We start from the raw sequence: 18330 nt of genomic DNA on the forward strand, positions 1-18330 counted from the left end.
CTCGAAGATTGAGGATGATTGTTCATAGCTCAGGGCATGGTATTTGTCAAGAATAGGTAAGTACTAAGTAACATCAAGAGCGTGTGACTAGTATCAGGGTAGTGTAAATAATGTAAGCAAATCGTAGGACTCCATAGTATAACCGAATTCAGAGAGATTTTGGGGGGATGAGATAGCTAGGGTTCGTAGAATATGAGAGTGTGTGAGGGCGACTGGGAAACGAAATGGGAAGGTGGGACGGGTTGAATAAATGGGTCATGACCGGATTTTAAAAGGGGTCATTTGATTGGGCTGCTGAAGAGAAAAAATGAATGGGCTAAGTGTTTGGGCCTGTAATTTGGTCCGAAATTAGCCTTGTATTGGGCTGTAAATTAAATATGTAATTTTTTTTTAAAATACTTTATAAATAATAAAAATATTACTTGTGCAGTAAAAAATGATTGAAAATAACATCTTAACATTATAAAAATATTAAATGCTATTTTGGCACAAATAATGTAATAAAATATAATTATGCATAGAATATAGGCTATTATTGCAAAATTATACAAATAGCTCAAAAATACAAATATAATTATATGAAAATGAATTAAAATATTATAAAACATATATGTGGGTGCAAATAATAAATTTGGATGATTAAGTCGTCATAAAATAATTTGAAGGGGTAATTAATGCATATTCAAGTAATTAAAATGTAAGAAAATCAATTTTAAAACTTCAAAAAATTATAAAAATTATAGAAAATATTTGTATAACTCTTGCAAATTAAGTAATGATGCAAAATGATATTTTGAAAGTATATATATTATTTTAAAAATATGAGGATAAAATTGGGTATCAAGAGGCATCTCACTCATCGAAGATGATACTTTCTTCGAGTCCGTCATATCGTTCATGGGTGATCGACCTTTTGAGCTTGTGGGTGGTGGTGAATGTGACGTCGTTGACGGTGGCATCATCGTTACCACCAATAATCATGTTGATGGTATGAGGTGGCGAATGTGGCTTCGGCGGGCCCTGACATTCTCGACCCCTTGCTAAGGTGTTCCTGCCTTTGTCACTGAGCAGTTCTTTGAGGTACCCTTGCTATAGTAGCTTTTCCACCTCTAGCCATAAGGCGATGCAATCTTCTATTTTGTGTCTGCGTTCTTGGTGGAATTCGCATAGGGCATCAGATTTCCTGGTGTTGGGGTCGGATCTCAGCTTTGGCGGCCACTTTACCTTCGTTCCGAGCTTCTGGAGGGCGTAGACCACTTCTGTAGGTGAAACATAAAATTTGTGAGCAGATAACAAGGGAGGCATACCTCTATCGTTCTTGTGGGTCCCCGATCACGGCCTGGACAGGGTGTCATCATAGTGGAAGGGGGAGCGAATGTCCTGACATAGGGCTGATGTCGCTCCTTGTTTGGCCGCGAGACTGGTTGATCTCTCCTCATATTGTCTCTTCATTTTTTTCCTAAGCTCGGATTATACCGAGATGAGCCGACGAGTTGGTCCGTTGAGGTCGTCATCATCTCCTCGCTATATGGCTGCTCTATGAACCTACCGGTGTCCCTTTTCAGCAGTAATTCGGGGGGCGCCAGGTATCTTGTCTACTCTTTCCTGGTGTTCTTTCATTTGGTATTTGAGCGCCTTATTTTCATTTTTTATTTCTTCCATTCTTTTCAGAAAAGCGGCGAGGACGTTGTCACCTGCACTGTCAGTAACATAATGAGTTTTACCTGAAGTCGGAGGGTCTAGTTGGTCGCCATGTTCGTCCCCTCGCGGTACCACGTGGACTCTTGTGGTTTCTGTAGCCGTGCATGGAGTTGAGTACGCTTACTAGGGTATCAGTTAGCCATACTTCGAGGAGCTTTTCCATAGAAGGTGGCGTCCCTTCTCCTGTGGACGTGGAGGCTCCTTTCCTATTTGGTTTTGTTGTGCTGCAGAAAGGGGGATGCGATCTCTCTCGCCTGGGGGAGGCAGTGAGCATCACTTCTTCGCCTTGTGTTTCGTAGCCTTCGTTGATAGCGAACATTATTTGTTTCCCTAGTTCTGTTTCTCTAGTTACCTGCCATGGAAATTTTTGCAGGCACAAAGAGGGTAGATAAACCTTGTGGTTTGTTAGATTAACAAGTCATGTGAGTTGTAAATCTAATAAAAACTAAAAGATTAGCTAAGGGAATCCCCACAGACGACACCAAACTGTTTGACCCAAAATTTTGATCTAGGTTTAAACAATTAGATTTTCTTAACAAAATAGGATTAATCTTAGCCGATAATAATATCCACTAGATTTTTTAACTAGTGTCGTGGCAAAATGTCACAAAGTATGTGAGAAATAATGATGGACATATAATAATGAACAACATTTAATGGCACAAATGCGAAGTGAACAACAATAGACAACAATAAATGGTATATTTATGTAAATAAATATAACAGAGATGACCAAAAAGGGATGAAATCGTATAATATTCTTTCTGATAATGATAAATGATTGATGTACCTTTGAATATTCGGGTTCTCCTTGGATCGTTGGAGAAAAACTAGATAGGGATCTCAAGAAAAAGGTATCTTTTGTATGTATGTAATAAAGCAAGAATCTTTAGAGAATGTCAAAGTGTTGTTCTTTTACAAATATCTATGTCTTTTTCTATTTATAAGGGTATATGTGCCACAAAACTTTAATAGTACAGATCTCGAGAATATTCACTGGAATATTCTCTTTAAAGTCTTATCCCTAAAACTAGCCATTATTGATCCGTTAAGATGGATACTCGTCCTCGACTCCGATCTTTGTTGACTCCTTGACCTAGCCTTTTATATTTTGTCAGATCACGTCGACCTTGAATCTGTCTTTTGTTAAAATCATACGGATGACACGTGGCAGCCCTCGAAGGCTTTCTTAGTGCCGACGTAGTCTAAATATAACTAGAATAATTTTTGTCCAATACAATTAGGTCATTCAAAGACCAACTGCAAGTTATAAGTAATTACTACAATTAACATTAATGACGAACGATAACTTGAAACTGTATATGCATGCGTTCACTAAACAGAATCTAAATAGAACCTATTCAGTATATATCAACAAAGAAAGATATATTTGTTTGAATTCGACTAGGAAGAATCTAGTGGTATTTGTTTGAATTCCGTATAGAAGTCGCCAGATGCTCAAGTGCGTCGATCATATTTTAGAATCTTTTCCGTACGTCTTTCTTCCAGAAATAAGAAAGTATATAATGTCTTAATTTGTCAATGGTATTTGCAGATATATATATATATATATATATATATATATATCTAATGCCACCGACAATGTAATTAGAAAGTAGATCAATTATTATTTGCACATCTTTTGCGTTATCATAATGAATTTTGATTCTTATTTGCCACTTTAATCTCCACAATATGGATATTGAGTGATTATATTTTTTCTTCTTTTTTCTTGGAATAGTTTGCTTGTAAAACTTATCTACTATAGTAAAAAGGCACTAAGGAAAGTAATTTAATCAAGCTGCTCGCCTAGAAGATTCTTGATTAATATTATTAGCTTTGTAGAAAGTAGAAGAAAAGAATTTGTCAACCCCTTAATGGAGTAATTGATTTTTGTTGTGATAGTTTTTGGACATATTCGAGGAATTTCATACTTTATTGGCCTGTAAGGCCGTAATGTCATAATTAAATTCGTGACTTTGCCATGGTACATAGTAACTCATTTTACCTGATTTGAGATTTTTTCATTTTTTTTTATTTTTTTTTTGCACACTTCGTACACACGGAAACTTGTTGATTGTACGTATAAATTTTTGCCTACTCATATCACTGAATTTGCCTTATGTACTAGATTATTGTCGTGCCATTTCTGAGTACATGAACATCAAACAAAATGAGATAAACGAAAGAAGGAATTAATGGAAGGAGGCAGATTGCTTTATTATTTAAGCTTTATGTTTACTTTTTCTAGGCTTATGCCACTTCCACACGAGGAGAATTAATAGTGATTTGTTTGGTTGACCATTTTAATGTCATTAATCAATAACAAATGGAGTAAATAAATAAACAGCATACTCATTTGTAATAATTTAATTCAAATTTTAAAACAATATTGTGTACATGTAGATAACATGCATGATATCAAAGGGCAGGTAAAAGTTTTGCAGCAATAATCTGTTTCCAGCGAAGTAGCCTAATTCCAAATCCGATTCCCTAATTCATGTCCGTATCATTTGTATTATTAATATTTAATTTAATTAACTAATCTTTTTTATTAGATGAATCGTACGGCAGATCCTCTTCGTGGTACTGTCTACGTACGTACATAGAGTTCATTTGACACCCATTATTAAACTAATGGCATGGGGGTAAGAATCATTTTGTCACTTAATAAAAAAGCGAGGCTTATTTTAATGGTTTTTAGGTTAATAAAGTAATGATTAAGAAAGCATTGTATCCTAAACCCCACACACATAATAACAGATGGACAAGCCATGTGGGTTGAGATGAATACGGTAAAAGTACGGCCTGGTAATTTTGTCTGGTTATGCAACAGCCACAGCCACAGCCACAGGTAAGAATATTTCTTTGTCCTTTCTAATGAAGATTTATAAATCCGTTAAATCTTGATTAATTAGGATTATATCATAGGGTTAAGTGATTACATTACATAGTCCCGACTATACAATTAAATGAAATATATGGGTGGTTGGGACTAGAATAGGGGTAGTCTTTTCTTCACGTATATAGTTCCAAGTTTTGAATGTTGGGGGCAACATGGCTTAAGAAGTTAAGATGATAGAATGTCACGTGCATTTATCACCATGTTCTTTCGGTATGGCCATCCATCTTTTTCTTCTTAAATCCTCATGCTTGATGCATTAAAGTTAGGGAGTTCGATATGAGTGTGATTTCTTTTTAAGAGTTTGTGACAACAAACCATAATAACATAACCCGTTTAATTTAACAAATGAGGTCTGGAGAGGACAGTGTACATGTAGATCTTACTCTTAGTGATGGAGCTAAGATTTTCATAAGGGGGTTAAAATATAAAGAAATAAATTTACCAAGAAATCAAGAGGTGTCAATACATAGTATATATACATATTTTATAAAAAATTACCGAACTACATAATGTAATTTTCGGGCAAAGCGGTGTCGGTTGACACCCCTTAATTGACACCCCTTAAGTGCATGTGGCTCCGCCACTACTTATTCTTACCTTAAGAAGGGAAAGAGGTTGTTTCCGATAAATCCTCAGCTCAAAGACAGATGAACAGTAACAATAACAATAATAAGAAATCGAAGCAAAAGAAACAACAGATAGTAATAAAATTTTAAAAGTAAGAAAATATAAGACTAACACTTATACTACTAGTATGGAGAAGAAAAACGTTTGACTACTTATTAACCATCTATCCTAAATTCTCGACCTTCATACATTTCTATCGAGGGTCATATGCTCGGTAAGTTTGGTTGAATAATGTTTTTCCTTCTTCAGTTTAAACTTTTGCATTTTGGTTTTTCAACTTTTAAGTTTTAGGCTTTCTTTTAGTTTCACTCTAATATTTTAAGTTCTCCTCCCTTATTATAATTACTAACACTTCATAGACCTCAAATTTGACATCTTTATTTTGCACATCCGCTAAATAATTCAAAGTTGTCTATAATTAGTTGCTAACGTGTATTAATTATATTCTAAACCACCAAGCTATATATTCCTGCTTACCAGAATTCTATGAATAAGGACATATATATAGTGAAATATTCTTAAGAAGTGATTCGAAATAATTGAGGCGTATATTTCTTTGAAATCTTGTTAGGACGTCCTAAAAAGAATTAGGTAGACAATAATGACTTAACATAGGTTTTGGCTTAACAAGTTGGTTCGATACAAATAACATTTGGCAAATTAGTAAGCTAAGAAGATGATTACTTGGTTGTAAAATATTAAAATAATGTTGTAGTCGTTGTCACGTAGCTCAAATGTGAATATTGAAGCAACATGGCTGACGATGCACATCACATGTGTGTTTGTTACAACAGGTTCTTAATTATGCAGTAGTCCTAATTTTCAGATGATTATTTATAAAAACATCACTCCAAATCCTTTGGATTTAATTAGATCAAACTGTATCTTTTTAACATTAGATATTAAAATTATATTAGTATATCTTTTAGTCCAAATGTAACAAAAATATTAATTTATGAACATACGTCCGTTAGGATTTGGTTAGTCCTCCTTAATGAAGTCCCACTCCCCCTTTTACCCTATCACAGGAAAGTGGAAACTATGTCATAAATAAAATATATAATGGTCTGAGCATGACGTTAGAGCTGATTTAATAACACTTAACCATCAGATTATATAGAAATCAATGAGTGAGTTTTGTGTTAAGAGCCATCTCCATTGACTAGTAGCTTAGTTATCTTTAGCCAACTCTGCCGGCTAGCATACCGATCCATTCTCGAACTCGGGCCCAATTCAAGCACCTCAATCTTTTTTTCACTTAATTATGAATAATTTATTAATTTATACTTAACATATGTTAAACCATTCTAAGAACACTCCAATATTATAATACAACACTTATAATTCCTAGTAAAGATTTACGATCAAAGGATTTTTTTTTATTTTTTTTAAAGAACTAAACAATACAGGAAACATGTGTTTTTTTTTGTTGTTGAACATAGGTTCCCTGATTTAAATTTACACTCATAAAATAATACGTTTTAAACGATTAACATTAGCTCCTTAAGTTACATTTAACAGAGAGTTTTACAACACGTAATTTTTTTTTTTTTTTTTGGCAACTAACAATTTTTGTATTATTCACCAGTGTAACTATACAAAACCATAGCAAAGCTTATACAAATAGCTATATTAAAAGACAAGACAAAAACCTACACTACAGTTGACAGGCTGATAAGATTAGAATCTGTTTTATGACAAGTAATTTATGACAAGCTACCAGCAATTATAAGCATCAGTAAATTCATTAACTGAGTTCTTTTTGAGAAGGAAAAAAAAATCATTAACTGAGTTGTTGAATCGAGTTTAATGGAATAATGAGTTATCTCTTCACCTTTCGACAACAAATCAGAATTCTCGCAGAAAACAAACAAATATACGAGATTAAACTAACCAGCACATGTAATTTGATTAAGGTCTACATATGAGAGGATATATCTATCATCCATTACAGGCTATAACATTTGGATGCACATATACATATATGTATAGAGTAAGCATGTCTAAGCAGCCAAAACTATTTAGTGAATACATTAAAAAGAAAGTCTACACGTGTTTAATGTAACATTTACGCAATCAAATACCCTGACTGAAAATGGAACTTACAGGCTACAACAACATTGGCCAACAAATACAAGTTGACGTTACTGTATTTGGAGATTTCTCTGGTTAACTGACCTAGGTGATACAGCTTTGAACTTCCAAAGAGAGCTAGGGGGAAACCTTTTTGCCATATCTCCAAACAAAAATCTGCAAAAGAATCAGTGACAAATCCTGCAGATGTTTCTTGTAAACCCAAATGCAGCTTCGGACGACTCAGCTGGAGATTCGTTGCAAGCTCCAAAATTGAGCTCCCACGACACAACCTGGTCAAAGAATACTTGAACTAGAGTTTTAGGCCCTGGGGGAACAAATACAAGTCTTCAAAGTGAGCACAGGAAGGAGAAGAGTGATGATAAAGCACACATGGCATCAGCTGTGAAGAAATGCAATTTACTAAGAAGTTCTAGCCTTTGTGACTTATGGTTTGACAACCCACCACATTAACCCCGGGGGTGGGTGGGGTGTGGAGGGAGCTTGTGTCCTTGGAATTTCTAGCAAGAGAATGCATTACAAATATAGATAGGTATTGAGACTGATGTCAAAGGCAAAAGAACAGAATGGGATGTCAAGATCTGGGTACTCATAATATTTCGCCAAGTACAAGCATTGGCTAATCTGAGCTATGCAACATATAAATTGTTTTGACGGAGACATAATATCCCATCAGTAAGCAAGGACTAAGAATCCAGTTAGTTTTATATTCCTTTAATTAATATTACTGGATCTACTTATCCAAAAAGGAAAGGAGCAAAATTACTGAATCCTTATGCGCAAAAGCTGTTCCAGAGATTGGAATACAGTCCTAAATTAGTAAGCATTCAGCGATTAAACCAAACAAAATCAATACGCGGGCTACATTATTCCAAGGAGATAAGGTCACGCCATGTTCTGATATCAAATCAACAATAACTATTACTACGACGTAACTATTGCGGTTTATGTCCTGATATCAAATCAACATTAACTACTACAACTACGTAACTACTACTCCTGCTACTACTATTAAGTATGAATCACAGACTAGTTGGGTCAGCTATATGGGTCCTCTAAATACATTATGTTCCATTTACACCATTCCACACCAAAAAACTCATCTTTTAAGACAAAATTAAGGATTCTCAAACATTAAAAGTCCTTTCTATATTCTGCTGACCTACAAATCCTCCAAACAAACTAAAAACGCTCCTTGCAACCATCGAACCTAATATAACAGAAGCAACACGACCAAGTCTTAATCACAATTAGTTGACATCACTTTTATGTATCTTTTAAGTTTAATCGTGTTATGTTCTTAGTTATAGATTCCAAGAGATTGTAGGTTTTCTAAAACACTTCTCTCCATGTTATTTTAGGTCTAACGTGTCCTCTTTTAACACTTCCTATCATTATCGTGTCACATTACCAGATTATCCCAATTGACCATCCACTTTATCCTCTATGTGCTACTTATAATACAATATGACGTGATCATTTCCACTACTTTATCCTGATACAAACCAAAAGGGCAAAATCTCCAATGTAATCAAAATAAAATAAATACAAGTATATAACTTAGTAGTATAAAATAAAGCTACAAGACTATTGCAATTGAGCTACGGCAAGAATAGACAGAGGTATAAGTATTTTATTCACCTCAAGTGTGGCTTTCATAAGGCTAAGAACACCCTATTTATAGTACGTATAGGTACACCCAAAATTACAAGAATTAACTTGATTAAGTTCAAGTTTGAGGAGATTATGGAAATAAACTTAAAGATTTGTGCTAATAACGTACTATGAAATATAGCTACAATTATTATTAATTATAAAATAAAGCCACAAGACTACTGCTATTGAGACATATCAAGAATAGATAGATGTAGAAGTATTACTTCAAGTGTGCCTTCCACAAGGCTAAAACACCCTATCTATAAAGTGCAAAGTCTACCCCAAAGTTACAAGAATTAACAAGATCATTTAATAGGTACATGTAAACAAAAGTTTCATAGAATGGACAGTGTATTTGTAACACTTACTATCTCCAGTCGTACAATAAGCCTTGTTCTTTATCTGCATAAGAATTATCAACAAACGACTTAGCATACAACTTCGACTACTACCCAATTATGGTATTTAAAATCACAATGACAAAAGGTTAGAGAAGAAAAGAGCATCGTGATTACCTACTATAGTCACAATAGTCTTCCAAATAGAACCCCACCAAAGACAAAAGCACCAAACCATTTGTTGGACACAAATCTACATACAAAGTACAATAGATTCAAAAAGTAAGAATCTAAAAGACCAAACATTATCAGTGACATGAATCAATTCATAGATACATTGAACTGATTTGGGTGCTATAATACTGTATTTCTAAGGATGAATTGCTTTTGATACTTTCATGTCCAAGGAAGCAGACAAATAGAAGTAATCCAGTTGACCAATGACCATATATTCACAGTAACTAAAATGTAAGCATGTCTCTAATTACTATTCTATACACACTTTCTGTTGCAATCTGCACGAGATGATAGGTCAACGGTCCAAATTTGCCAAGCCAACTGGCCAGAAGCAGCTGTCAGAAATGCATAGTATGGCCATCCTGTTAAAAAAAAAAGAGAAGAATAAATTAAACTAAAACAAAATATGGGAAATAAGTAACAAGGAAAATGTTTGTCACAAACTGATTGGAGAGAACACATACCAATATCGGCATTAATTCCGGAAAGAGCAAGACTGCTGATGCATGCTAATCCAAAACCACTGATCCATTCTTTTGTGGAATCCCCAAATCTCAAGGCTGTAGACTTGACACCCACTTTGAGATCGTCTTCTTTATCCTGAATGAACATTCACCAACATATTGACAAGAGCTGGTTTCACATAAATTGGAAAACTTCTAAGTGTCTCAGACTAGTTTAATGGGGAACACAAATCTTAGATTGGTGCATCTGCTATATAAATAAACATGCACATATATGCCAGATGCTATGAGGGATTCAATTGTAGCAGAAGGCAATTATGATACTACGAACCTGAGTCTAAAAGGCCTAATTAACGTGGGTCCTTTTTTTCATTTAGATATTTCTGGAAGCCAAATTTTTTATTGGCAAAGGCCGGTTTTCATGTCAATATTACCTAATACATGGTGCAGGCATAAGATCGTCCAGCAAATATAAAATGTAATCTGATACCAATAGCCTTTTCCCCAGATAACAACATTATAGTAGTACTTAAAGAAGATTCAAACTAGGATGCAGCAGCTCCCTCAATTCCAATTTATCAGACACTTTTACCATTTGAAATGCCATAAAATGTTTGATACCATCCTGTTAGTAACATTATTTTTCAATTAAGCAACAATTTTATTGATTTGGGAAAAACAAACTCCCATATATAAGTAGTATACCAAAAGTAGTATATCAAAAAAGAATATGATTTCTGCAAAAGACACCCAATCTCCATTAGTAATATTACTCTATACCACATTAACACTTTTAAATTAATTTAACTATTCATAATCCACACTTTGTCGATATATTTGTCCATCATACTACCTTTTTAAGTGTTACTTCAAATTCCATGCAGGCTTGCACTATCAGTATAAATTATAATACACATGTCAAGTAATATCTTAAACTCCATTTCCAATTAAACGCTGCCATATAAGATGGAATCGAGGGAGAATTTTGTTAATCCAGAATTTTCCTATAAGATCCTTATTTTTACCTTCTCAAAAAAAATCCTATAAGATCCAATACTAATCAGATGAACCCAAAAAATATAATCCTCCAAAACGAAAACCACTAAAGAGAAGCAAATGGGACTTATGGGAACCAAATCTCTCTCTCCCTCTCTTTCATATATATATATATATACCGGTATCTATAAACGTGTGTTGCACGTTAATAATGGTACATGATGGTTTAAATATTTATTTATATGAAGGAACAATAAAATTTAATTAATGAGAGAAATTTTATATATAATACTACAACAATCATCTAAATGCCGAAAAATATTGTTACATTAGCATAATACGTGAATTCAAAATGAAAGGGCATCATCAGAACTTACATAAATGATCAATTTTAGTCATGTTAAGTAGATAATTATGTATTGTAGTTAAAGGTATCTAATGTGATGGTATCTTACCGAACATTTCTTTATAGAATGTGTTTTTTTTGTATATGTTTCCTTATAATACTTTGGTTATTCTGCCATAACCAGAACTCTTGTTGTCGATATTGATATCTCTCTTGAAAGTGCAACATATAGTTATTCGCGTAAGAAAATATATTGTGGTAAATATAGTCCAATATTTAGGATGTTTGTCCTTGTTTTTATTTATTATAACTACAAAATATAAACATACTGAAAATTATTTTCACACAAATTTAGAAGGATATTCTTTAGTTTCGGAAGACGAAAGTTGAATTCGGGGTTAAACACATACTTAGAAACACATTGATCAATATCATAAATTCTGCATATATGACGTTATTGTCGAAACTTCTATATACCATATGTGTACTATTACATAAGTTATTCAGCAGATCTAAGTTTTCAGTAACATGACGGGCATATTTTTCTTCAAAATCAACCTATATGCAATGGAAGATCAATTTTAACTTAGTCTATTATATATATGGAGAAATAATGAACTTGACAACAAACATGTACGGTAGAAGGCTATTTGGTATTAAAGTATTTAAGTATTTTCTTGGTAGTAATTGTTGGTATCATCTTGTACTGAGTCAAAACTGAAAAATATTTTGATTTTACCATAAAACTTAGCAATCAACCTTTTATTTAGTTGATCAACAAATTCATTTTTGCTAGCTAAGATAGCTCTTTAACTTCAATCATGTAATTCTCATAAATTGTGGTTTAATCCAATGATGAAAATATTCTCCTTATTAAATGCACTACTATTACGATTGGGGTTGATAACCAAGTGTTCTAGAAAGAACCAAATCATATTTTATTGGATGCTCTTCTTCGTTTCTGACAAGAAGCAAGAAGTCACTGAATGTTGGATTTGTTCTTATTTTTATATTTCTAGAGCAAAAAATAAGTTATTACAACTATGTTCTTTCCCTATGAATTCTTCTGTTTAATATTTTAGGGCTATTTTTGGTTTATCAATATTATATTCGTGCTTTTATAATAATATAGGCTCTCTTGTTTCTAAATGAATTTGGACAATATGATACGTTTTCAAATTAAATTAGTAATAGGAATTTTTTTTAAAGTATATATCATAAAAGTTATAGAATTACATGGCTAAAAATATGTCCATATCCCGAAAGTAATTATACTAATAGAAAATCTAACATGTTCCTAAAGGTATTAGGTTTACATGCTAACATATAGTATTATATATCTATGCCCGAACATAATTATACTAATGGGATTTCTAAAGGTAATCATGTAGGTTTTCTAACGTGTAATATTATGTCCTAAAACTAATAGGATTACAAGGCTAATGTCTAGAATTCCGGTTATGTCCTTTTTATTGTGAGTTATTATGCTTTAGATGATTGTTGTATTATTATATATAAAATTCTCTCATTAATTAAATTTTATTGTTCATTCATATAAATAAATATTTAAACCATCATGTGCCATTATAAAAGTGGGAACCCCAAAAGTTAAAAGTTAAATTACTATAATAACCTTCTAAATAATTGAAATGTACCTTATTTAATTATTTAATAATATTTAAATAAAAGAAAGTGACTTTTGGACATTTACGAAACGTCTTGTTAAGGAGACTCCTGGACTTTTCATAAGCGGAGTGTGCTGACATTGCGTAGTGTAAATTTTATTCTGTATATATGAATTTCAGTAGCAACAAACATTGAAATTCTTTTTTAAAAAAAATAAAAAGAATAAAATCTAATTCCTAAAGGTAATCATATATGATTCCTAACATATAGTATTATGTCCTAAAACTAATAGGATTACAATGCTAATGTCTAGAATTCAGATTATATCATTTTATTGTGAGTTATTATGCTTAATATTAAAAGGTTATTTTTGTAATCCAACATTTTATTCATGCTTTTATAATAATAAAGATATATTATATATGTATGTATGTATGTATATAGATAAAAACCCAATCTCTCTGCATCTGACACCCAAATTACATGATTAAAGCTGCCTTACAGTCATAGACAGATGCTAATAACATGCAGAAAAAGGGTCACAATTTGACTGTTAAAATCTATCAAGTGGGTGAGCAATCTGAAAAAGACATGATGTGAGGCAGCAAGGGTGTAGTTGTGAGCTTGTGACAGGAAACTGAATCTTTCTGGATAGGGTTACAGGAAGTCCTTAAGCAAGATATACTCGAGCACGAGGCAATAGTGTGCATGTACAGGAGACCAAGTTTCTAAGGTGCAAAGGCAATATACTGAAGTAAAACGTTTTTGATTTGTTATATTTATGTGAAATTGTCTTCTGCTAAACGTTTCAAACTCAAATTAGTATAATATGCAGTCATATTTCAAATGATTAATATGTACCTGATGTGCATATATTGTGTCATACACGAGCGTCCAAAACACCCCAGAGGCGTACAGTGGAAGCACTACTGCAGGATCAATACTTCCTTTAATAGCAGCCCAACCTAACAAAGCTCCCCAGTTGAAAGTTAGACCAAGATAGGCTTGAGGCTGCACCAACAGATATAGACATCACCCATTCTAACCAAACTGTTGGGAAAGATCCACAGGAGCTGAGAAGAGAAATTCCTTTGGGGTTGGGGGCAGTGAGAGTGAGGGAGACGGTACACATATACTGATTTGAGAAAAGCAACGCGGACATTAGGATACATTACCCAAAAAGTAAACCTCTTCATGAGGGGGTATGAGAAGACCAGCAACAGGGATGAAGCACCCAAAATGCGGCTGCAGCAAGAGAGATGAATCATTAGAAATGTGAAACGTCATATAAAGCAAGAAATGCTTTCTACATCGAAATGCAAGAAAGAGATCAAAGATACTCATAAATACCCAGTTCTCCAAATCGTGGCAAATTAGAAAATAAACCCGAAGTGATTATTTTAGCAGAATATGGGACAAACCATATATAATTCAAAAGGGGACTCCGACAAATGCACTGTCTTTAGTCCCAAATGTCAGCAACTTGCAAGAATTACTACACATTCCATACCTAGATTTTACCAAAGCAAAACTGTGATATTATTCTTATTAATTGAATGAAGTAAAGCCCCGGAACTGAAATTTTTTGGTTGGGGGAGAGGTCTTGGAAATGTTGCCTGATGTGAGAAAGTGGAAAAAAGAAGAGAATTGTAAACCTATGTGTTCATTACATATTGTCATAAATAGTTTAAGATCTTTTCAATAGACACACTGGTCCTTCTTCTAAGGAGAAATGGTTTCCACGTCATCAGACTCAACAAATTTATACTGCGTAATGCTCTAAAGTTTTAATAAGCATTTTTCCACTTACTCAACAATATCCATAGGGTGACTAAAGAAATGGACATCCAGCAAGAAAGCATTCATCAGAATCGCAAAGTATCATTCTATCATATAAACTTTTTTGTGTTTTGACAAGATCAGGATCATTCAGTTTCAGAGTCCTGTTTTTGGCAAAAAAAGCATGGCTCTTGCAAACTTCAGCAATGGCAAGATGAAAATATTTAAGCTGACTCCAAACATATGAAGAAAATTTCACTGACTTCTCTATAAAGTATAAACCATGAGACGAAAGCAGATCATATAAAACTCTTCTATGAGAACAGATAGCCATTGAATGGGTTCAGTTAATAAACTAGAATGAACCAATTAATTAAAACACTCTCAAACAGATTAAGCAAAATGCTTTCTGTGCAAAGGAAACCTGAGAAAGAACAGAATCATGTCAAGAAAAAAAGACACAAACCTAAAATTGTTTAATTGCAAGAGAATCCCAAGACCTAGTAGCAACTGGAAGCCAAGGAAACAGAGCCCTTGAAAGGGTGTCAATACACCACTCGCGACTGGCCTCGACCTTGTTCTTTCCACCTGCACTGCATGAAAGCTCGCAAATGTACTAAAAGCAGAAGAAAAAACTGATGTTACAAGCAAAAGGCCAAAGTCAACCAGCTTTCGGAAGGATGGTACAAGAAAGGATTATATTGGTGATGATAGGGAGAGGAATCAGGGAAGAAACAAATGCAAGGTACTCCGATCAATATCAGTCTCAATGACTTTTTAACTATGAACTCCTAGTTGATACTAAAAGGAACTAGAAATGATTATGTATGAGAACAAGAGAGAGAAAAATAAAACAGACATAAGGTATCAACTTCAAAATTCGATGGTTAAACCAACACATTACTACCCAACTGAAGCAGTAAAGGAACTAATTATAGCAGCCCCCATCTTGCAATGAAACACCATAATATCAAGGGAAAGAGTACACCTATTTTTTCTTCCCATTAATTCCCCCTATCTCTCACCTAGCGACCAAGACAACGGAGAAGGAGGTAGCAGGCAGCATCACCTTCATTCAATATCCAACATCCTCATCCTAAAGTAGCAGAAGCATTCTAGATATCAAGTCAGAAAATTGATTCTCTTTTTGTTCCCCCTCACTATTATCTTAGAGGACTGAGAAAAAGAGCACATCTTCTTATCAAGTGTTGAGCTTATGATTTTCCCTTTTTAATGGAACTAACAAATTATTCTAAAACACTACTTGGAGTTACCAAGTCAATAATCCAAATAAAAAATGAGCAATAAATAATTTTTTTCTTTGGGAATATGTAAGTGTAATTCGACTTAAAGAACTATACAAAATCCTACTAACGCTAAAAGGGAAACCCAATCACCTTAGTGTCAATATCTCGATCAAGAAGATCGTTAACTGTACAACCAGCACCTCGCAAAAGCAAAGCCCCGCAACCAAATAGTGTCATCATTTTCACATCAGGAAGGCTCCCTGGCGTAGCAGCCAAAGCAATCGACCTACACATAAATCCTTAAAAGTTAAGAATTATAACAAACACACAAGCACAGGGATATAGAGTAATTGAAATAGAGGGGGGGGGGAGAAAATGGAGTTACCACATGCAGGGCCAAGCGAGTAACCAAGTGCCAATAGGCTTATCAAGTCGGGCAAGATGAGCATAGGGTCTAATTCTTTGGGGCAAATACGTATCAATCCAAGAATGCTTTTGTTGCTCATTCTTCTTCTCTTCTTCTGAATTAGCAAAGGTTGAAAAGTGAAGAACTTGACGGTACCCTAAAAGTTCAATTCTTGAAGAATGTGGAGAGTAATAATATGTCAACGATTTCTTCAAATTGGAGTTGGGTATATAATGATCAGAAGAAGAAGATTGAAAGGGGTTAATTAACAGAGAATGAGGATCAGTTGGGCTAGGGTTTGTTTGATCGCGGGAAGAGTAGAGGGCAGCGACAGAGGGGCGAGGGTGCCATTGGAAGACACGGGAAGTTCGAGAAAGACGGCGGTACAATGCCATTTTTGAGCTCAAATGTGGGTACTAGAAGTTTAAAGGACGGTCCTAGGTTGTTTGTTCCTTTTGTGTCATATCGTAATTCCAGTACCATAGTTAATGATTACACAAATAATTATATAGTGTTATGAAAATAATTATATGATGGATGTTCATTTAATACTCCGCTGAAGAAGATTAGTATTATGTTGAAGTTTATCTACAAGCAGCTGATGCATGCAGTTTGCAAGCTTACAAACAGCTAAAGAAAAGACTTGCAGCTTCTTCCTGAAAAACCTCGAAGCTACTTCATTTCTTCTATAAATAGAGGAGTTTTCAGTTCATTATGTACATAAGTTTGAAGTTTGAATAATATATCAGTTTCTCTCTATACTTGTCTTTACTTTACCGTTTTTATTTTATAACACGTTATCATCACGAGACTCTGTCATCTCGAGAAAATACTTTGAAAGTATCAGAGGTACGAACTTTCTTTTTCTAAATAATGTCAAATCTTTCTAAATTTGAGTTTGTAGCTCTGGATATATCGGGCAAAAGGTACATGTCTTGGGTGCTTGATGCCGAAATTCATCTTGATGCGATGGGTCTGGCAGATACCATCAAAGATAAAAATTAGGCATCAAACCAAGACGGTGCCAAAGCAATGATATTCCTACGTCATCACCTTGATGAGGGCCTAAAAATAGAATATCTTACTGTTAAAGATCCAATCATACTGTGAAATAATTTGAAAGATAGATATGACCACCTGAAGATGGTCGTTCTTCCACAGGCACGTTATGATTGGACTCATCTAAGGCTACAAGATTTTAAATCTATCAATGAGTATAATTGTGCTATGTTCAGAATTATTTCCCAATTGAAACTATGTGGTGACAATATTACTAATCATGATATGTTGGAGAAAACTTTCACCACTTTTTATGCCTCGAATATGCTCCTGCGGCAGCAATATCGAGAGATGGGATTCAAAAAGTATTCTGAACTTATCTCACATGTTCTTGTAGCCGAGTAACATAATGGGCTATTAATGAAAAACCATGAAAGCCGAAAGTCGATCTACTGGTTCTTGTCCATTCCCTGAAGTGAATGAGACGAACTTCCACCAAGCTAAGCGTGGAAGAGGGCGTGGCCCGAGTCATGGTCATAGCCGTGTCGGGGAGGAAACTCTAATCGTGGTAATAACAATGCACCAAAGAACCCTCCTCACCACCAGCAGTGGAAAAGGAAGGAACAAAAGCATGAAGCGGTGCAAGCAGCAAAGCCAGAAAATGCATGCTATAGATGTGGAGGAAAATGGCACTGGTCACGTATATGTCGTACGCCAAAGCACCTGGTTGAGCTGTATCAAGCCTCCCTGAAGAAGACAGAGAAAAATGTTGAAGCAAATTTTATTTCTCAAGATAATTTAGACTTCATGCATTTGGATGTAGTTGATTACTTTGCACTTCCAGAAGGAGAAACAAGTCATGTGATCGGTGATGAATCTATAAAGATGTAAATATTTTAATTTCCGTTG

The 18330-nt window shown here is 34.3% G+C and overlaps 1 protein-coding gene across 3 annotated transcripts; it reads right to left on the reverse strand.

The window, feature by feature from the left end:
- Positions 1-7110: 7110 nt before the first annotated feature.
- On the reverse strand, positions 7111-16874 carry LOC107803398 (4-hydroxybenzoate geranyltransferase 2). 3 transcript variants are annotated; one of them, XM_016627102.2, is made up of 10 exons: positions 16402-16874; positions 16167-16302; positions 15236-15357; positions 14166-14235; positions 13852-14001; positions 10023-10158; positions 9824-9920; positions 9499-9574; positions 9352-9385; positions 7111-7634 (listed from the first exon to the last, which is right to left on the reverse strand). In XM_016627102.2, the coding sequence occupies exons 1-8, from the start codon at positions 16815-16817 to the stop codon at positions 9508-9510; spliced, it is 1194 nt and encodes a 397-aa protein (XP_016482588.1). In that variant the 5' UTR covers positions 16818-16874; the 3' UTR covers positions 7111-7634; positions 9352-9385; positions 9499-9507. The 3 variants fall into 3 exon arrangements, with proteins under 3 accessions (XP_016482588.1, XP_016482590.1, XP_016482589.1); XM_016627104.2 differs by having other exon boundaries at positions 7241-7613; XM_016627103.2 differs by having other exon boundaries at positions 7459-7599.
- Between the last annotated feature and the right edge of the window lie 1456 nt (positions 16875-18330).

This window comes from Nicotiana tabacum, chromosome 4 (assembly GCF_000715075.1).
Source record: "Nicotiana tabacum cultivar K326 chromosome 4, ASM71507v2, whole genome shotgun sequence".
Classification (NCBI taxonomy): Eukaryota; Viridiplantae; Streptophyta; class Magnoliopsida; order Solanales; family Solanaceae; genus Nicotiana; species Nicotiana tabacum.